General features: G+C 39.0%; 1 protein-coding gene across 1 annotated transcript in view; it reads left to right on the top strand.

Annotated features, from left to right (window-relative positions):
• KIF1B (kinesin family member 1B) overlaps nt 1–14,220 on the top strand; it is a 397,419-nt gene that overhangs the window by 80,934 nt on the left and 302,265 nt on the right. The window contains 2 exon segments of the mRNA XM_053691490.1: nt 12,541–12,617; nt 13,268–13,447. Coding sequence (XP_053547465.1) covers nt 12,541–12,617; nt 13,268–13,447 — 257 coding nt within the window.

Here is a 14,220-nt window from a genome sequence, read left to right as displayed (position 1 = left end):
ACTAATGTGCAGTTACCTGGCCTTCGGGTTTTCACCCGTGTCGTCTATATTTTCATAGTGTGTCAGGTAATTTCAGGCTGTGGTGCCTTTCGAAGGGGCCACATTTTTGTACCCACCCGTTGTTTGCATACAGTGTCCACTAGCTTGGGTATTGTTTTCGCAAAAGTAATGAATGCAGCTGTGGACTCTTCCTGTTTAAGAAGAAAAACATAAATTATGCTTACCTGATAATTTTCTTTTCTTCTGACGGGAAGAGTCCACAGCTCCCGTCCGTGTTTTTATCTGAGGCAGCTGTAATTTTTTGTTCTTCTGGCACCTTTTTTTCACCCTGATATTTTTACTACTGTTCATTGTTCCCTTGGCAGAATGACTGGGGGATGAGGGGAGTGGGGGAGGTATTTAAGCCTTTGGCTGGGGTGTCTTTGCCTCCTCCTGGTGGGCAGGTTCTGTATTCCCAAATTAATGAATGCAGCTGTAGACTCTTCCCGTCAGAAGAAAAGAAAATTATCAGGTAAGCATAATTTGTTTTTCATGTAATTTAGCGCTGAAAATTGATCAACTTCTAATTCTAAGAACTTGTAGCCTGCTGACTTCACAAGGCTTACCCTGTCACACATCTATCTCTAATTGGCTTAAAGGGACAGTCTACACCAGAATTTTTATTGTTTTAAAAGATAGATAATCCCTTTATTACCCATTCCCCAGTTTTGCATAACTAACACAGTTATATAAATACACTTTTAACCTCTGTGATTATCTTGTATCTAAGCCTCTGCAAACTGCCCCTTTATTTCAGTTCTTTTAACAGACTTGCAGTCTAGCCAATCAGTGCCTGCTCCCAGATAACTTCACGTGCACGAGCACAGTGTTATCTATATGAAATACGTGAACTAACACCCTCTAGTGGTGAAAAACTGTTAAAATGCAATCTGAAAAGAGGTGGCCTTCAAGGTCTAAGAAATTAGCATATGAACCTCCTAGGTTAAGCTTTCAACTAAGAATACCAAGAGAACAAAGCAAAATTGTTGATAAAAGTAAATTGGAAAATTGTTTAAAATTACCTGCTCTATCTGAATCATGAAAGTTTATTTTGGCCTAGACTGTCCCTTTAACAATTGCAAAAGACTTAAAGGGACATTAAACCCAAACATTTTCTTTCATGATTTACATAGACAATACAATTTTAAACAACATTTCAATTTATATCTATTATCTAATTTGCTTTATTCTTTTGATATAGTTTGTTAAAGAAATAGCAATGCGCATGGGTGAGCCAATTACACAAGGCATCTATGTGCAGCAACCAATCAGCAGCTGCTGAGCCTATTTAGATATGCTTTTCTGCAAAGGATATCAAGAGAATGAAGCAAACTAGATAATAAAAGTAAATTAGGAAGTTGTTTAAAGTGAAGGTCCATTTTAATGAATTAGTGCCCAGTTTTCAATAAACCTATTAAAAACAAGGGCACTTTAATTCATCAAAATTGACATTTCACGGTTTTCTTCAAAAACGTACCTTTTAATCCTGGCAGCCGCTCCAGCACTTCCTCCGCCCGTCGCAAGCCTTCTTCGCCGGTCCAAAATGACAAATCCGGATGCTGTGATTGGAGGAAGTCTGATTCGTCATTTCTGACGTCTGCAGAGGCTTCCGACGGCCGGGGGAATCGCTGGAGCGGCGTTCAGGATAAAAAGGTACGTTTTTGAAGAAAACAGTGAAATGTCAATTTTTATGAATTAAAGTGCCCTTGTTTTTAATAGGATTATTAAAAACCGGGCACTAATTCATCAAAATGGACCTTCACTTTAAAATTGCACGCTCTTTCTAAATCATGAAAGAAAAAAATTGGGTTTACTGTCCCTTTAATATTCTAAGAATTTTTGCATCATATGTTGTCAGGCGCCAATATCTGTTTTTTTTCCAGTTTACTGAAGAGACTTTCACGTTCTGCTTTCACTTTCATTCCTATGTTACCAATTCAGTCTTCTGCAAATTAGATAATATAAGTAAATTGGAATATTGTTTAAAATAGTATTCTTTATCTGAATCATGAAAGATACATTTTTTGGGTTTCATGTCCCTTTAAGAGAAATTAGAACCTTTTAAATTCAGATAATTTTAGTAACCGGAGATATTGAGAGATGCACGAATAGAAGATATACATAGCCAGTAATACGTTAGCGTGTTGGTGCTGAATGAATAGGCAGACTGTATAAGAGGTTAACAGAGCGTAGGATACATCTAATAAAACAGTCAGAAGCTGGTGCTTTTGCACATTGCTGCTCACTGAGAGTTTAATTACAGCCAATGTCGCAGCATCTAGAAAGTTTCAGCCTTTGTTTACAAACACACTGATTTAATTACAACCGCTGAAGCGCACGCTGGTGGGTGAGGAGGCGTTTCCCACAGCCCAAAAAAACCCAGCCATTTTTTTCCTTTCAGTAATACTGTTATTGTGGCATTTAACTGGTGGGTGAGACGGCATTACCTTAGCCCAAAAATACTATTTATTTGTTCCTTTCAGTAATACTGTTATTGTGGCATTTAACTGGTGGGTGAGACGGCATTACCTTAGCCCAAAAATACTATTTATTTGTTCCTTTCAGTAATACTGTTATTGTGGCATTTAACTGGTGAAGTGCTGGGTGTAGAAGCTTTTGGTGGCTCTGTGGCATTAGAGGCTTATTTGGTATTTTTACGTGTCTTTTGTCATCTGGATTATGTGTAGAGTTGGGGTTCGCTGTTGCTAATACTGATATTGGGTTGTGGGGAAGCTTAAATAGAAACTCTACCAGCCATGTAAAAAAAAGCAGTATTGCTAAAACATGTAAACATACCGCTATCAGTTGTGCACTTCCTACTAATGCTTATTTGTTTATAGGTACTTCCTATTAATGCTCAGTGCTCATTAGCAGGAAATGCCAGTCAGCCAATGAGCAAAAGCAGGAAGTGCCAGTCAGCCAATGAGCATTAGCAGGAAGTGCCTGTCAGCCAATGAGCAAAAGCAGGAAGTGCCAGTCAGACAATGAGCATTAGCAGAAAGTGCCTGTCAGCCAATGAGCATTAGCAGAAAGTGCCTGTCAGTCAATGAGCATTAGCAGAAAGTGCCTGTCAGCCAATGAGCATTAGCAGAAAGTGCCTGTCAGTCAATGAGCATTAGCAGAAAGTGCCTGTCAGCCAATGAGCATTGGCAAGAAGCGCCTGTTGGCTGATGAACATTAGTAAGAAGCTCCTGTCGGCCAATGAGCATAAGCAGAACGTACCTGTCAGCCAATGAGCATAAGCAGGAAGTGTGAGTCAGCCAATGAGCATTAGCAGAAAGCACCTCTCAGCCCATGAGTATTAGCAGAAAGCACCTGTCGGCCAATGAACATTAGCAGAAAGCACCTGTTGGCCGATGAGCATTGTGAAGAAGCGCCTGTCGCCTAATGAGCATTAGCAGGAAGCACGAGTCAGCCAATAAGCATTAGCACGCAGGAAGCGCCTTTCAGCCAATGAGTATTAGCAGAAAGTGCCTGTCGGCCAATGAACATTAGCAGAAAGCGCCTGTCGGCCGATGAGCATTAGCTAGAAGCGCCTGTCGCTTTAATGAGTATTAGCAGGAAGCGCGAGTCAGTCAATAAGCATTGTCAGGAAGAGCCTCTCAGCCAATGAGCAATTAGCAAGAAGTGCCAGTTATCCAATGAGCATTTTCAGGAGGTGCCTGTTGGCTAATGAGCATTAGTAGGCAGATTGCAACTAATATGTCTTATACTAACTTAAGTTTACATTTAATAAAATGTATTACTTCATATTTTTTAAGCAAAAACTAAATAAGTAAGTTAGTATTTAGTCAGTGCTATGTCTTAGGGAGTACAGTGTCCCTTTAATTTAGTGAAGCCAAATACTAGAAGCTCATGAAGCGCTTTTGGTATTTACATGGAATCATCAGCGTCTCTCTATTAAAGGGACAGTAAGTGACTTAATTGTGAACAAACTAGCAGGTGTGAGATTTAAATAACATGGTAATTAAATAATTATATACTTAAATGACTTACATCAAATTAAGTCTATTGATTTCATTGATGTTGGGAATGAGTCAGATAGACCCGTATAGTGTGAGGCTTGGCGAGCAATACCAATTACAGATGAATCGCACACCTCTGAGTGTTCAGTGTGAGTCACCGTTATCTGTAATCCCTGCTTTCCCTGGCCTCACAGCTGCTGTCACCATCTCCATGGGTGTGGGGGGGGGGGGCTCTCTTCGTAACGTTGCCTGGTAACTCTGTGCATGGAACACGGGTCCAAGTAAGCTATTTATACCAGAGGACATATGTGCTGGACGCACATCTTTGTGAGGAAGGTTCCTGCAATAAAAGCCCTGACCCATTTTCCATCAGTGTCCTGAACATTTAAAGGGGTGTGATTTGTCTTCCTGTTTTTTATGGCAGGGATACCTTAACCCCTTTGTTGCCAGAGAGATCTGCAGTGCATTCATGGAACAGTTTGTGAATTATTTCAGTACATCTCAGATTCTGTATTATACTAAAACGTTTTCAACAAAATACTGTATCAGTGGGGACATTTTAGTGTTTTGCACGATTCATCCCTTGACCGATATCTAAGTAATTCTTTTATTCTGTTGTGTGACCCAGGTCCTAAATACACCAATGCTTAGAGGGTTTTCTAGTGTATGTCTGGTATCAAAGTTGAGCTTAAATAAATAAAAAAAAGACTATATACATATACACTCACACATGTAATCAAGCGTGTGCTAGACCATTAGAAGCTCATTACCCTTGAGTATTGTATCTTATCTCATTTGTTGTGTACAATTAAAGGGGCAATTTAGAAAGCAGCTAAGAGTTTATTGTATTGAAACAGCTGTAGAACCACCTATTCAAATGGGCTGGGGTCTTATCTGGACCCCACTGGAAGGTTTGATTTTTTACTGCTTTGTCTTGTTTGATAGCCTTTCTGTTGCCCTTGCTGTGATTTTGAATTTTTCAGTATAGGCGGCAGTTTCAACTGGCTAAAAGTAGCTTTTCTAAATGACAAAATAAAGCTAAAGTATCTAAGCAATGTAATACACTCCGGCAGGTAAAATGTGTAATTGGGAAAACATTAAAGGGGAATAAATTTGATAGTACAATGCCCTTTAAGGACAGATATAAATTAGCTCCTGCGCTGATCAGGTAATCACAGTGCAGCCAATCCCCCTTCTGTTTTGCTCACTAACACAATGGAGAGTTGTTTTAACGTTCCCTTTCTGTTCTTAGAAGTTAAAAGAGTTAATGTTAGATAAATTTATTTTGCCTGCATCATTTATTATTTCCTGAGTATCCAGGCGTGCACTATAAGTAATGGCCCATCATAGCCTAATGTATGGCTAGGCTGCCGGCTGGTTCTGCAATCTAAATGACATTGATCGCTTACAGTGAGTGAGCCCATGATCACTTATATCTGGGAGCTGGCAACTGTAATAGTTTGCAAAAACGTCAAAATATAATGTATGATAATTTATTATTATTATGTATAATGTGCCAACATGTTCTGCAGCACTTTACAGGGGTTCAAGAGATAATGTAAAATGGTAATCAGGAAGGTATAAAGAGAGTGCTAGGGTGCACTGTACTCCAATGTATGGGGAGATCACTTCTGCAAATAGACTCCCTAAGTCGCTCACATGTAGTTTTATTTATGAAGAAGAAAAATACAATTTCTTCTTGGAACAAAAGAAAACACAGCTCAATGGGCAGCAGCGGACTATATCACTACCTGCCGGAGACTGAGAAGGGCAAGATAATATGTAAGGGACAGAGATCACCTCTATATGTACATGTATGTCCAGCTTTGCAGAGACCAATATTCCCCACCATAATCCACATAATCCCCTTTCCTTCAACAATGTGCTCTGGCAGAACTGATATGTAATCTGTCAGATACAAGTCAGCTTTACTGACATGAGAGGGGAAGAGGGAGAAAGAGAAGGGAAAAATGCACCCACAAAAAAACGTAACAATCCTCCTAACTAATTAATTTCTCATCTGTGTCATGTATAGTGCTTAAACCAATGCTTATGGGACATTTATGCACAACACTATAAATGACCTTAAACATGTGTATAGTAGTAAATGTCTGTATCTGTGTGTGCGTGCCTGTCTGTGTGTGAGTGCATGTCTGTGTGTGTCTTCAAATGTGTCAACATGCCTGTGTGTGAGTGCGAGTGCATGTTTATGTGTGTGCATGTATGTGTGTATGTCTGCAAATGTGCCAGCATGTCTGCATTGTTGTGAGTGCATGTATGTGATTACATGTATGTGCATGTCTGCGAGTCTGTGTGTGAGTGCATGTCTGCGAGTCTGTGTGTGAGTGCATGTCTGCGAGTCTGTGTGGGAGTGCATGTCTGCGAATCTGTGTGGGAGTGCATGTCTGCGAGTCTGTGTGGGAGTGCATGTCTGCGAGTCTGGGAGTGCATGTCTGCGAGTCTGTGTGGGAGTGCATGTATGTGATTACATGTATGTGCATGTCTGCGAGTCTGTGTGTGAGTGCATGTATGTGATTACATGTATGTGCATGTCTGCGAGTCTGTGTGTGAGTGCATGTATGTGATTACATGTATGTGCATGTCTGCGAGTCTGTGTGTGAGTGCATGTATGTGATTACATGTATGTGCATGTCTGCGAGTCTGTGTGTGAGTGCATGTATGTGATTACATGTATGTGCATGTCTGCGAGTCTGTGTGTGAGTGCATGTATGTGATTACATGTATGTGCATGTCTGCGAGTCTGTGTGGGAGTGCATGTCTGCCAGGGTATGAGCGTGTGTGAGTATGCATGTGTACACTTTTCTCTTGTCACCGAGTGTTACAGCCACATACATTTTTCTAAAGTTTAATTTGGGATGGAACTGACTAAAAACTCTACAAACAAAATTCTGGTTCCCAGAAAGTTCCCCTGGTTTCTAAAGCTCCTGTGTTTGTATCCTTTGTACTGTTTTTAATATGAGTATTTATTTATATCCTGTTATCTGTTGTATGTGACACAAACTAATATTACTAAAAGGTATTGTTTTATCTGCAGCAAGGGAAAATGCTACATAGCTATTTACCAGAGATTTTTTTTCTCTTGAGTAGAATCCAGAAAGAAGGAAATAATTCTGTTATTGCTTCAAATGAAGTTCTTTTGGAGCAACTGAATCTGTATGTACAGCCTGCAACATTCCTTGTTCCTTTATCTCTGCTGTCCGCTCTCCTTAAAGGGACATTAAGCACCTCCCTTGTTTTTGTGTAAAAATTGTGTTGCAAGCATACAAAGCAAGGTCTTTAGAATGCTGTAAACTGCCTGAACCTGCTGTTGATTTGCAGCAGGTTAAATAAACATAACCTAGGCTACAGAATTTACTTTTTGGCCTCTCTGGGAAGTGTGGGATAATTTTATACAAAAGTGAGAGGTGTTTCATAGGCATTTAAAGGGCAGAGAGTATGAAAAAGGGTTTCACTTTGGAAGTTCTGCTATTTTTGGTTGAGCTGAGATTTCCAGGGAATCATAAGGACACTCCATCTGTTGTGAAGCTTAGCAGGTTGCTGGATAAGCCATGCTGTGCTGCCTGTCACCAGAGTGACCAGACGGTCTGACCTCCCTTACTTCAGTGCCAGGTGACACTACCACTTTAGATACTTGGCAGATTTGTTAAACATCAACGTGGAATATATCCTATAACCTTTTATATCTGTTTCTATCTTCATTAGGCTGAAATCCTAAACCAGAAATAAACGTGTCTCATTTTAAAGTTACATTTCACCTTAAAACAGACTGAGTGGGAAACAACATGCATAGGGTTATTGTACTAACATGAGTCAACATAGATGCTAACAATGTAGTCCTACTTCTTGTCATTATTTCATAAAGCTCCACCCTTGTGCTTTTATTCATCTAATATGATGTAACACTTACACCTTATTAGCACATTACTGTATAGAATATATTTAGTACAACTGTAACTTACACAAACCTATTCATTGTGAAAAGGGATCACTTCCTATCTTAAATGAGTTAAAAAAATCATTGATTTTTATACACTCTGGGTGGAGTCCATGTTCGTGGTCTACTCTGTTGTGGCCAGTTAGGGAGAGATGTAAATGAACTTGTGCTCTGAGTTAACCAATCACTGTGTAGAATGTTGCAGGGTCATGTCAATTTCCTCTTGCTTAAATAGAATGGCAATCCAGCCTTCCTATGGAGGGAGTGAAACTAACACTATTAAGTTGTATTTTACAGCAAAATCTGGCACAATAAATAATGACATTTTATATGGAGATACTATCTTGAGATTAATGTCCCTTTAACATTTTATAAAGCAGCCAGAAGTTTTATATTGCAAATGTGTACCCTGTAATGCCACCTTATATACATAGTGTCCCAAGCTTTGGGCATGAATCGCCCTGCAGACTGACAGTTTGTGCCTCTTGGCATTGCCCTGCAGAATATGACGACAATATGAAGCATATGAAGAAGGGTCGGGGCAAGCAGTGAGCAGAATAAGTTAAAGCTATAGTTCAGGGTTCTACACAAGAGATCGTTAATATTTAATCATCTACCTGTTGTATGTTTCACACGCTGTGATGCAGTCAGACGTTCTACTGTGATGTATGTTTTACTGTGTGTGGGGGGTGCTGGCGCGACAACAGGCGCGAGTGTTCTACTGTAATGCCTCTCTAGCTTTTGGCGTTTGTTTTTGGATCTGAAGATTCTCCCTTAGGAAGGTTTGTTTTTATTTTAGGGGAGGAAGAACAAACATGAGACCTGGTGCTGTACGTCTCTTTATTGTTTGTTACTAGTGTGTTATCCTGACAAACACAACATAAACCACCTTGTGATTAAGACTTTTCAGGTGTCTGGCAATAAAACATACCAGCTGAGTGAACAAAACTTTCATAATTCGTTAACACCTTGTGTGCTACAATTGCTTTGCAATGGTCAGACTTCTCCACCACTTCTTTTATTTGTAGAAGTCAACATAGACTTTGTCCTGGAGTAGACAAGCTAGTCACTGTCATTTTGTTAGCAAAACTTCTGCAGCATCTTATTACTTTCACTGATGCCGATTACATACAGATATGTGGCAGCTGAGAAGTCTGCAGTGTGCTGTTCCAGTTCTCAAAACTGGAAAACCTACAATTTTTGTGAAATTACAGGAATGCTTGTAAAGGATTTTTTTTTTTTTTAAATAAGCACAATTAAACATTTAGGGCTAGATTACAAGTGGTGCGCTAGCTGTTGTGCACAATTGAAAAGGGGTTTATAGAGGGTGTTTGCTCGCATCAAGTTAACGTGTGTCAGGTTAGCTCAACCTCAGAACTGTTTTTTTGTAACAAAAAAGTGCCACAAAACACATCAAAAATACATTACAAAGTACAGTTACACTCCTAATAACATCATCTGTGGCGACTAAGCCAATCGGCCCAGTGTGTGTGTGGGCATGAAGGGGTTAATAGCACTCAGCCTCTGGTTCCCTTACACCTTTACCTCTACAAAGGACCTACTGTATTTAATGGCTCAAAGATATGAGGTCTCAGGCGTTAGAAAAAGAAAGGCAGACAAAGAGCTTTAACATATATATATATGTGTGTGTGTGTATACATATGTATTTATATATGTGTGTGTGTGTACATATGTATTCACAGACATATATACACACATATAAACACATAAATACATTTGTACATACAAATAGACATATATAAGTGTGTGTGTGTGTGTGTGTGTACATATGTATTCACAGACATATATACACACATATAAACACATAAATACATTTGTACATACAAATAGACATATATGTGTGTGTGTGTGTGTACATATGTATTCACAGACATATATACACACATATAAACATATACATATGTACATACAAATAGACATATATAAGTGTGTGTGTGCATATGTATTTATATATGTGTGTGTGTGTACATATGTATTCAGACATATATACACACATATAAACATAAATACATATGTACATACAAATAGACATATATAAGTGTGTGTGTGTGTGCATATGTATTTATATATATGTGTGTGTGTGTACATATGTATTCACAGACATATATACACACATATAAACATAAATACATATGTACATACAAATAGACATATATAAGTGTGTGTGTGTGTGTGTGCATATGTATTTATATATGTGTGTGTGTGTGTGTGTACATATGTATTCACAGACATATATACACACATATAAACATATACATATGTACATACAAATAGACATATATAAGTGCATTGGAGCCTTTTGCAGTTAAGTAGATAAAAACATATTTATGCAATATTCATATTTAATAATGGTTTTAACTATGTATTTACTGTAAATATTTCAGATTCCAATTTTCTGTGCATAGAATATGTTCTAAGTATTTATAAATAGATATACACACACAGTTGTATGCAAAAGTTTAGGCACCCCTGGCAATTTCCATGATTGTCATTTATAAATAATTGGGTGTTTGGATCAGCAATTTCATTTTGATCTATCAAATAACTGAAGGACACAGTAATACTTCAGTAGTGAAATGAGGTTTATTGGATTAACAGAAAATGTGCAATATGCATAAAAATGAAATTAGAAAGGTGCGTACATTTGGGCACCCCAACAGAAATGTTGCATCAATATTTAGTAGAGCCTCCTTTAGCAGAAATAACAGCCTCTAGACGCTTCCTATAGCCTGTAATGAGTGTCTAGATTCTGGATGAAGGTATTTTGGACCATTCCTCCTTGCAAAAAATCTCCAGTTCAGTTTGGTTTGATTGTTGCAGAGCATGGACAGCAAGCTTCAAATCACCCCACAGATTTTCACTGATATTCAGGTCTGGGGACTGGGATAGCCATTCCAGAACATTGTACTTGTTCCTCTGCATAAATGCCAGCTAGATTTTGAGCAGTGTTTCAGCCCCGGCGTAACTTCAACTTTTTGACTGATTCCTCAACTGTATTCTCAAGTATCTGCTGATATTGAGTGGAATCCATGCGACAAGATTCCCAGTACTGGCACTGGCCACACAGCTCCACAGCATGATGGAACATCCACCAAATTTTACTGTGGGTAGCAAGTGTTTGTCTTGGAACGCTGTGCTCTTTTACCGCCATGCATAACGCCCCTTGTTATTACCAAATAACTCAATCTTTGTTTCATCAGTCCACAGCACCTTCTTCCAAAATAAAGCTGGCTTGTCCAAATGTGCGTTTGCATACCTCAAGCGACTCTGTTTGTGGCGTGTGTGCAGAAAAAGCTTCTTCCGCATCACTCTCCCATACAGCTTCCCTTGTGCAAAGTGCGCTGAATTGTTGAACGATGCCCAGTGACACCATCTGCAGCAAGATGATGGTGTAGGTCTTTGGAGGTGGTCTATGGCCTGTTTTTGACCGTTCTCACCATCCTTTGCCTTTGCCTCTCCGATATTTTACTTGGCCTGCCACATCTGGCCTTAACAAGAACTTAGCCTGTGGTCTTCCATTTCCTCACTATATTCTTCACAGTGGACACTGACAGCTTAAATCTCTGCGATAGCTTTTTGTAGCCTTCCCCTAAACCATCATGTTGAACAATCTTTGTTTTCAGGTCATTTGAGAGTTGTTTTGAGGCCCCCATGTTACCACTCTTCAGAGGAGAGTCAAAGAGAACAACAACTTGCAATTGGCCACCGTAAATACCTTTTCTCATGATTGGATGCACCTGTGTATGAAGTTCAAGTCTTAATGGGCTCACCAAACCAATTGCGTGTTCCAATTAATAAGAGCAAGGTAGTTAGTTACAGGTATTCAAATCAACAAAATGACAAGGGTGCCCAAATGTATGCACCTGTCTAATTTCGCTTTGATGCATTTTGCACATTTTCTGTTAATCCATTAAACCTCATTTCACTACTGAAATATTACTGTGTCCTTCAGTTATTTGATAGATCAAAATGAAATTGCTGATCCAAACACCCAATTATTTATAAATGAAAATCATGGAAATTGTCAGGGGTGCCTAAACTTTTGCATACAACTGTATGTATGTGTGTGTGTGTGTATATATATATATATATATATATATATATGTGTGTATATATATATAGTACCAAAATACCATCCGAAATATGTAGAAATATGTATTTATGAATAAATGGAACATATTCTTCTATGTGAAGAACATTAAAATATGAATCGTGCATGCAAAATTCTAAGTTTGGCCTTTTACGCACGTCGGGTTAGTGCATGAGCAAAAACATTTTACTTTCAACTTGTAATACGATGCATGCAAACTGCTTACTTCTAGTGCAGATAAATAACGCTTCACTTGTAATCTGCCCCTTAATAGTACATCTCAAGGTGTTTTTTTCTCTTTTGTGAAATATTTTACTTGTGTCTGGGAAGAAGTGTACGGACAAAGGTTGAGCTCTTCTGTAGAACGCTAGACCAATAAGTCTGTCACAATCTAATATTTGCTTCTTTAATTTACCACAATGCTACGTTGTTATATCTTTCTAATAAAGTTTATTTATTCTCTTTTCTAGGTATTATCAACCCAAAGAACCCAAAGGAACCAGCTAAAAGCTTTAGCTTTGACTACTCCTACTGGTCTCACACGTCGGTAAGTGTCACTGTGCAGTACCCACTGTAACCTTTATTACACTTTATAACGTATTTGAGTTGTGCATTTGCATGTCATCGGATTTCCTGTAATTTACAGTTTCCCTACAGTATATGCCCAGTGCAGAGGTCTGCGCCATTACCAGGACAGATGGAAATCCTCTTTTGAACACAGGTGGTTAATTACTGGTTGATTAGTGGCTGTGTAGTTTTGATTGAGCCACCTGTGCTTGCTAATGATATCCTGGGCAGTTAATAACACTCAGGGACAGAAGTTTTCACCTTCTGGTTCAGTGGTCACAACCAGATTAGCTATTGTTCTGCACTAGGAGTAGCAACGTATACCCTGAATTTAGGGAACAAATCACAACTTACTAAACACTTGTGTACGTTTAATTACAGTGCACTTTATACTTGTGCCAATCACATTTATGTACTTAGGTGTCAATTTATGTAGCATGTAGCATACGCTGTCGGCATTTAACATTGCACAAATATTTCTTGTGAAATGCTTGTGCAATTCCGCCCTCTGCACATTCGTGGCCACTAGCAGGGGGTGTCCATCATCCCGATCATATATTATAACCGCTGCTTCTAAACCTACGTTTCAGGCAAAGTAGATGATGAATTAATTTTTCCTTTATCTTGCAGCAAGATGACCCTTGCTTTGCATCCCAGAGCCGTGTGTACAATGACATTGGGAAGGAAATGCTTGAGCATGCATTTGAGGGCTACAATGTATGCATTTTTGCATATGGGCAGACTGGTGCTGGCAAATCCTACACCATGATGGGAAAACAAGAAGAGACCCAAGCTGGCATCATCCCTCAGGTAAATTTTGTTCAGTCCTATATCACATGTGCATAATAATATGATGCTCCTGTAGGTGGTCACTGGCAATGACAAACTGTAAATAATGTAATGCTACTGTAGGTGGTCACTGGCAATGACAAACTGTAAATAATGTAATGCTACTGCAGGTGGTCACTGGCAATGACAAACTAAATAATGTAATGCTACTGCATGTGGTCACTGGCGATGACAAACTAAATAATGTAATGCTACTGCATGTGGTCACTGGCAATGACAAACTAAATAATGTAATGCTACTGCATGTGGTCACTGGCAATGACAAACTAAATAATGTAATGCTACTGCATGTGGTCACTGGCAATGACAAACTAAATAATGTAATGCTACTGCATGTGGTCACTGGCGATGACAAACTAAATAATGTAATGCTACTGCATGTGGTCACTGGCGATGACAAACTAAATAATGTAATGCTACTGCATGTGGTCACTGGCAATGACAAACTAAATAATGTAATGCTACTGCATGTGGTCACTGGCAATGACAAACTAAATAATGTAATGCTACTGCATGTGGTCACTGGCGATGACAAACTAAATAATGTAATGCTACTGCATGTGGTCACTGGCAATGACAAACTAAATAATGTAATGCTACTGCATGTGGTCACTGGCAATGACAAACTAAATAATGTAATGCTACTGCATGTGGTCACTGGCAATGACAAACTAATGTAATGCTACTGCATGTGGTCACTGGCAATGACAAACTAAATAATGCAATGCTACTGC

Source organism: Bombina bombina, chromosome 8 (assembly GCF_027579735.1).
Source record: "Bombina bombina isolate aBomBom1 chromosome 8, aBomBom1.pri, whole genome shotgun sequence".
Taxonomy (NCBI): domain Eukaryota; kingdom Metazoa; phylum Chordata; class Amphibia; order Anura; family Bombinatoridae; genus Bombina; species Bombina bombina.
Note: the sequence above shows the minus strand (reverse complement) of the source record. Positions and strands in the feature narration are given on the sequence as shown.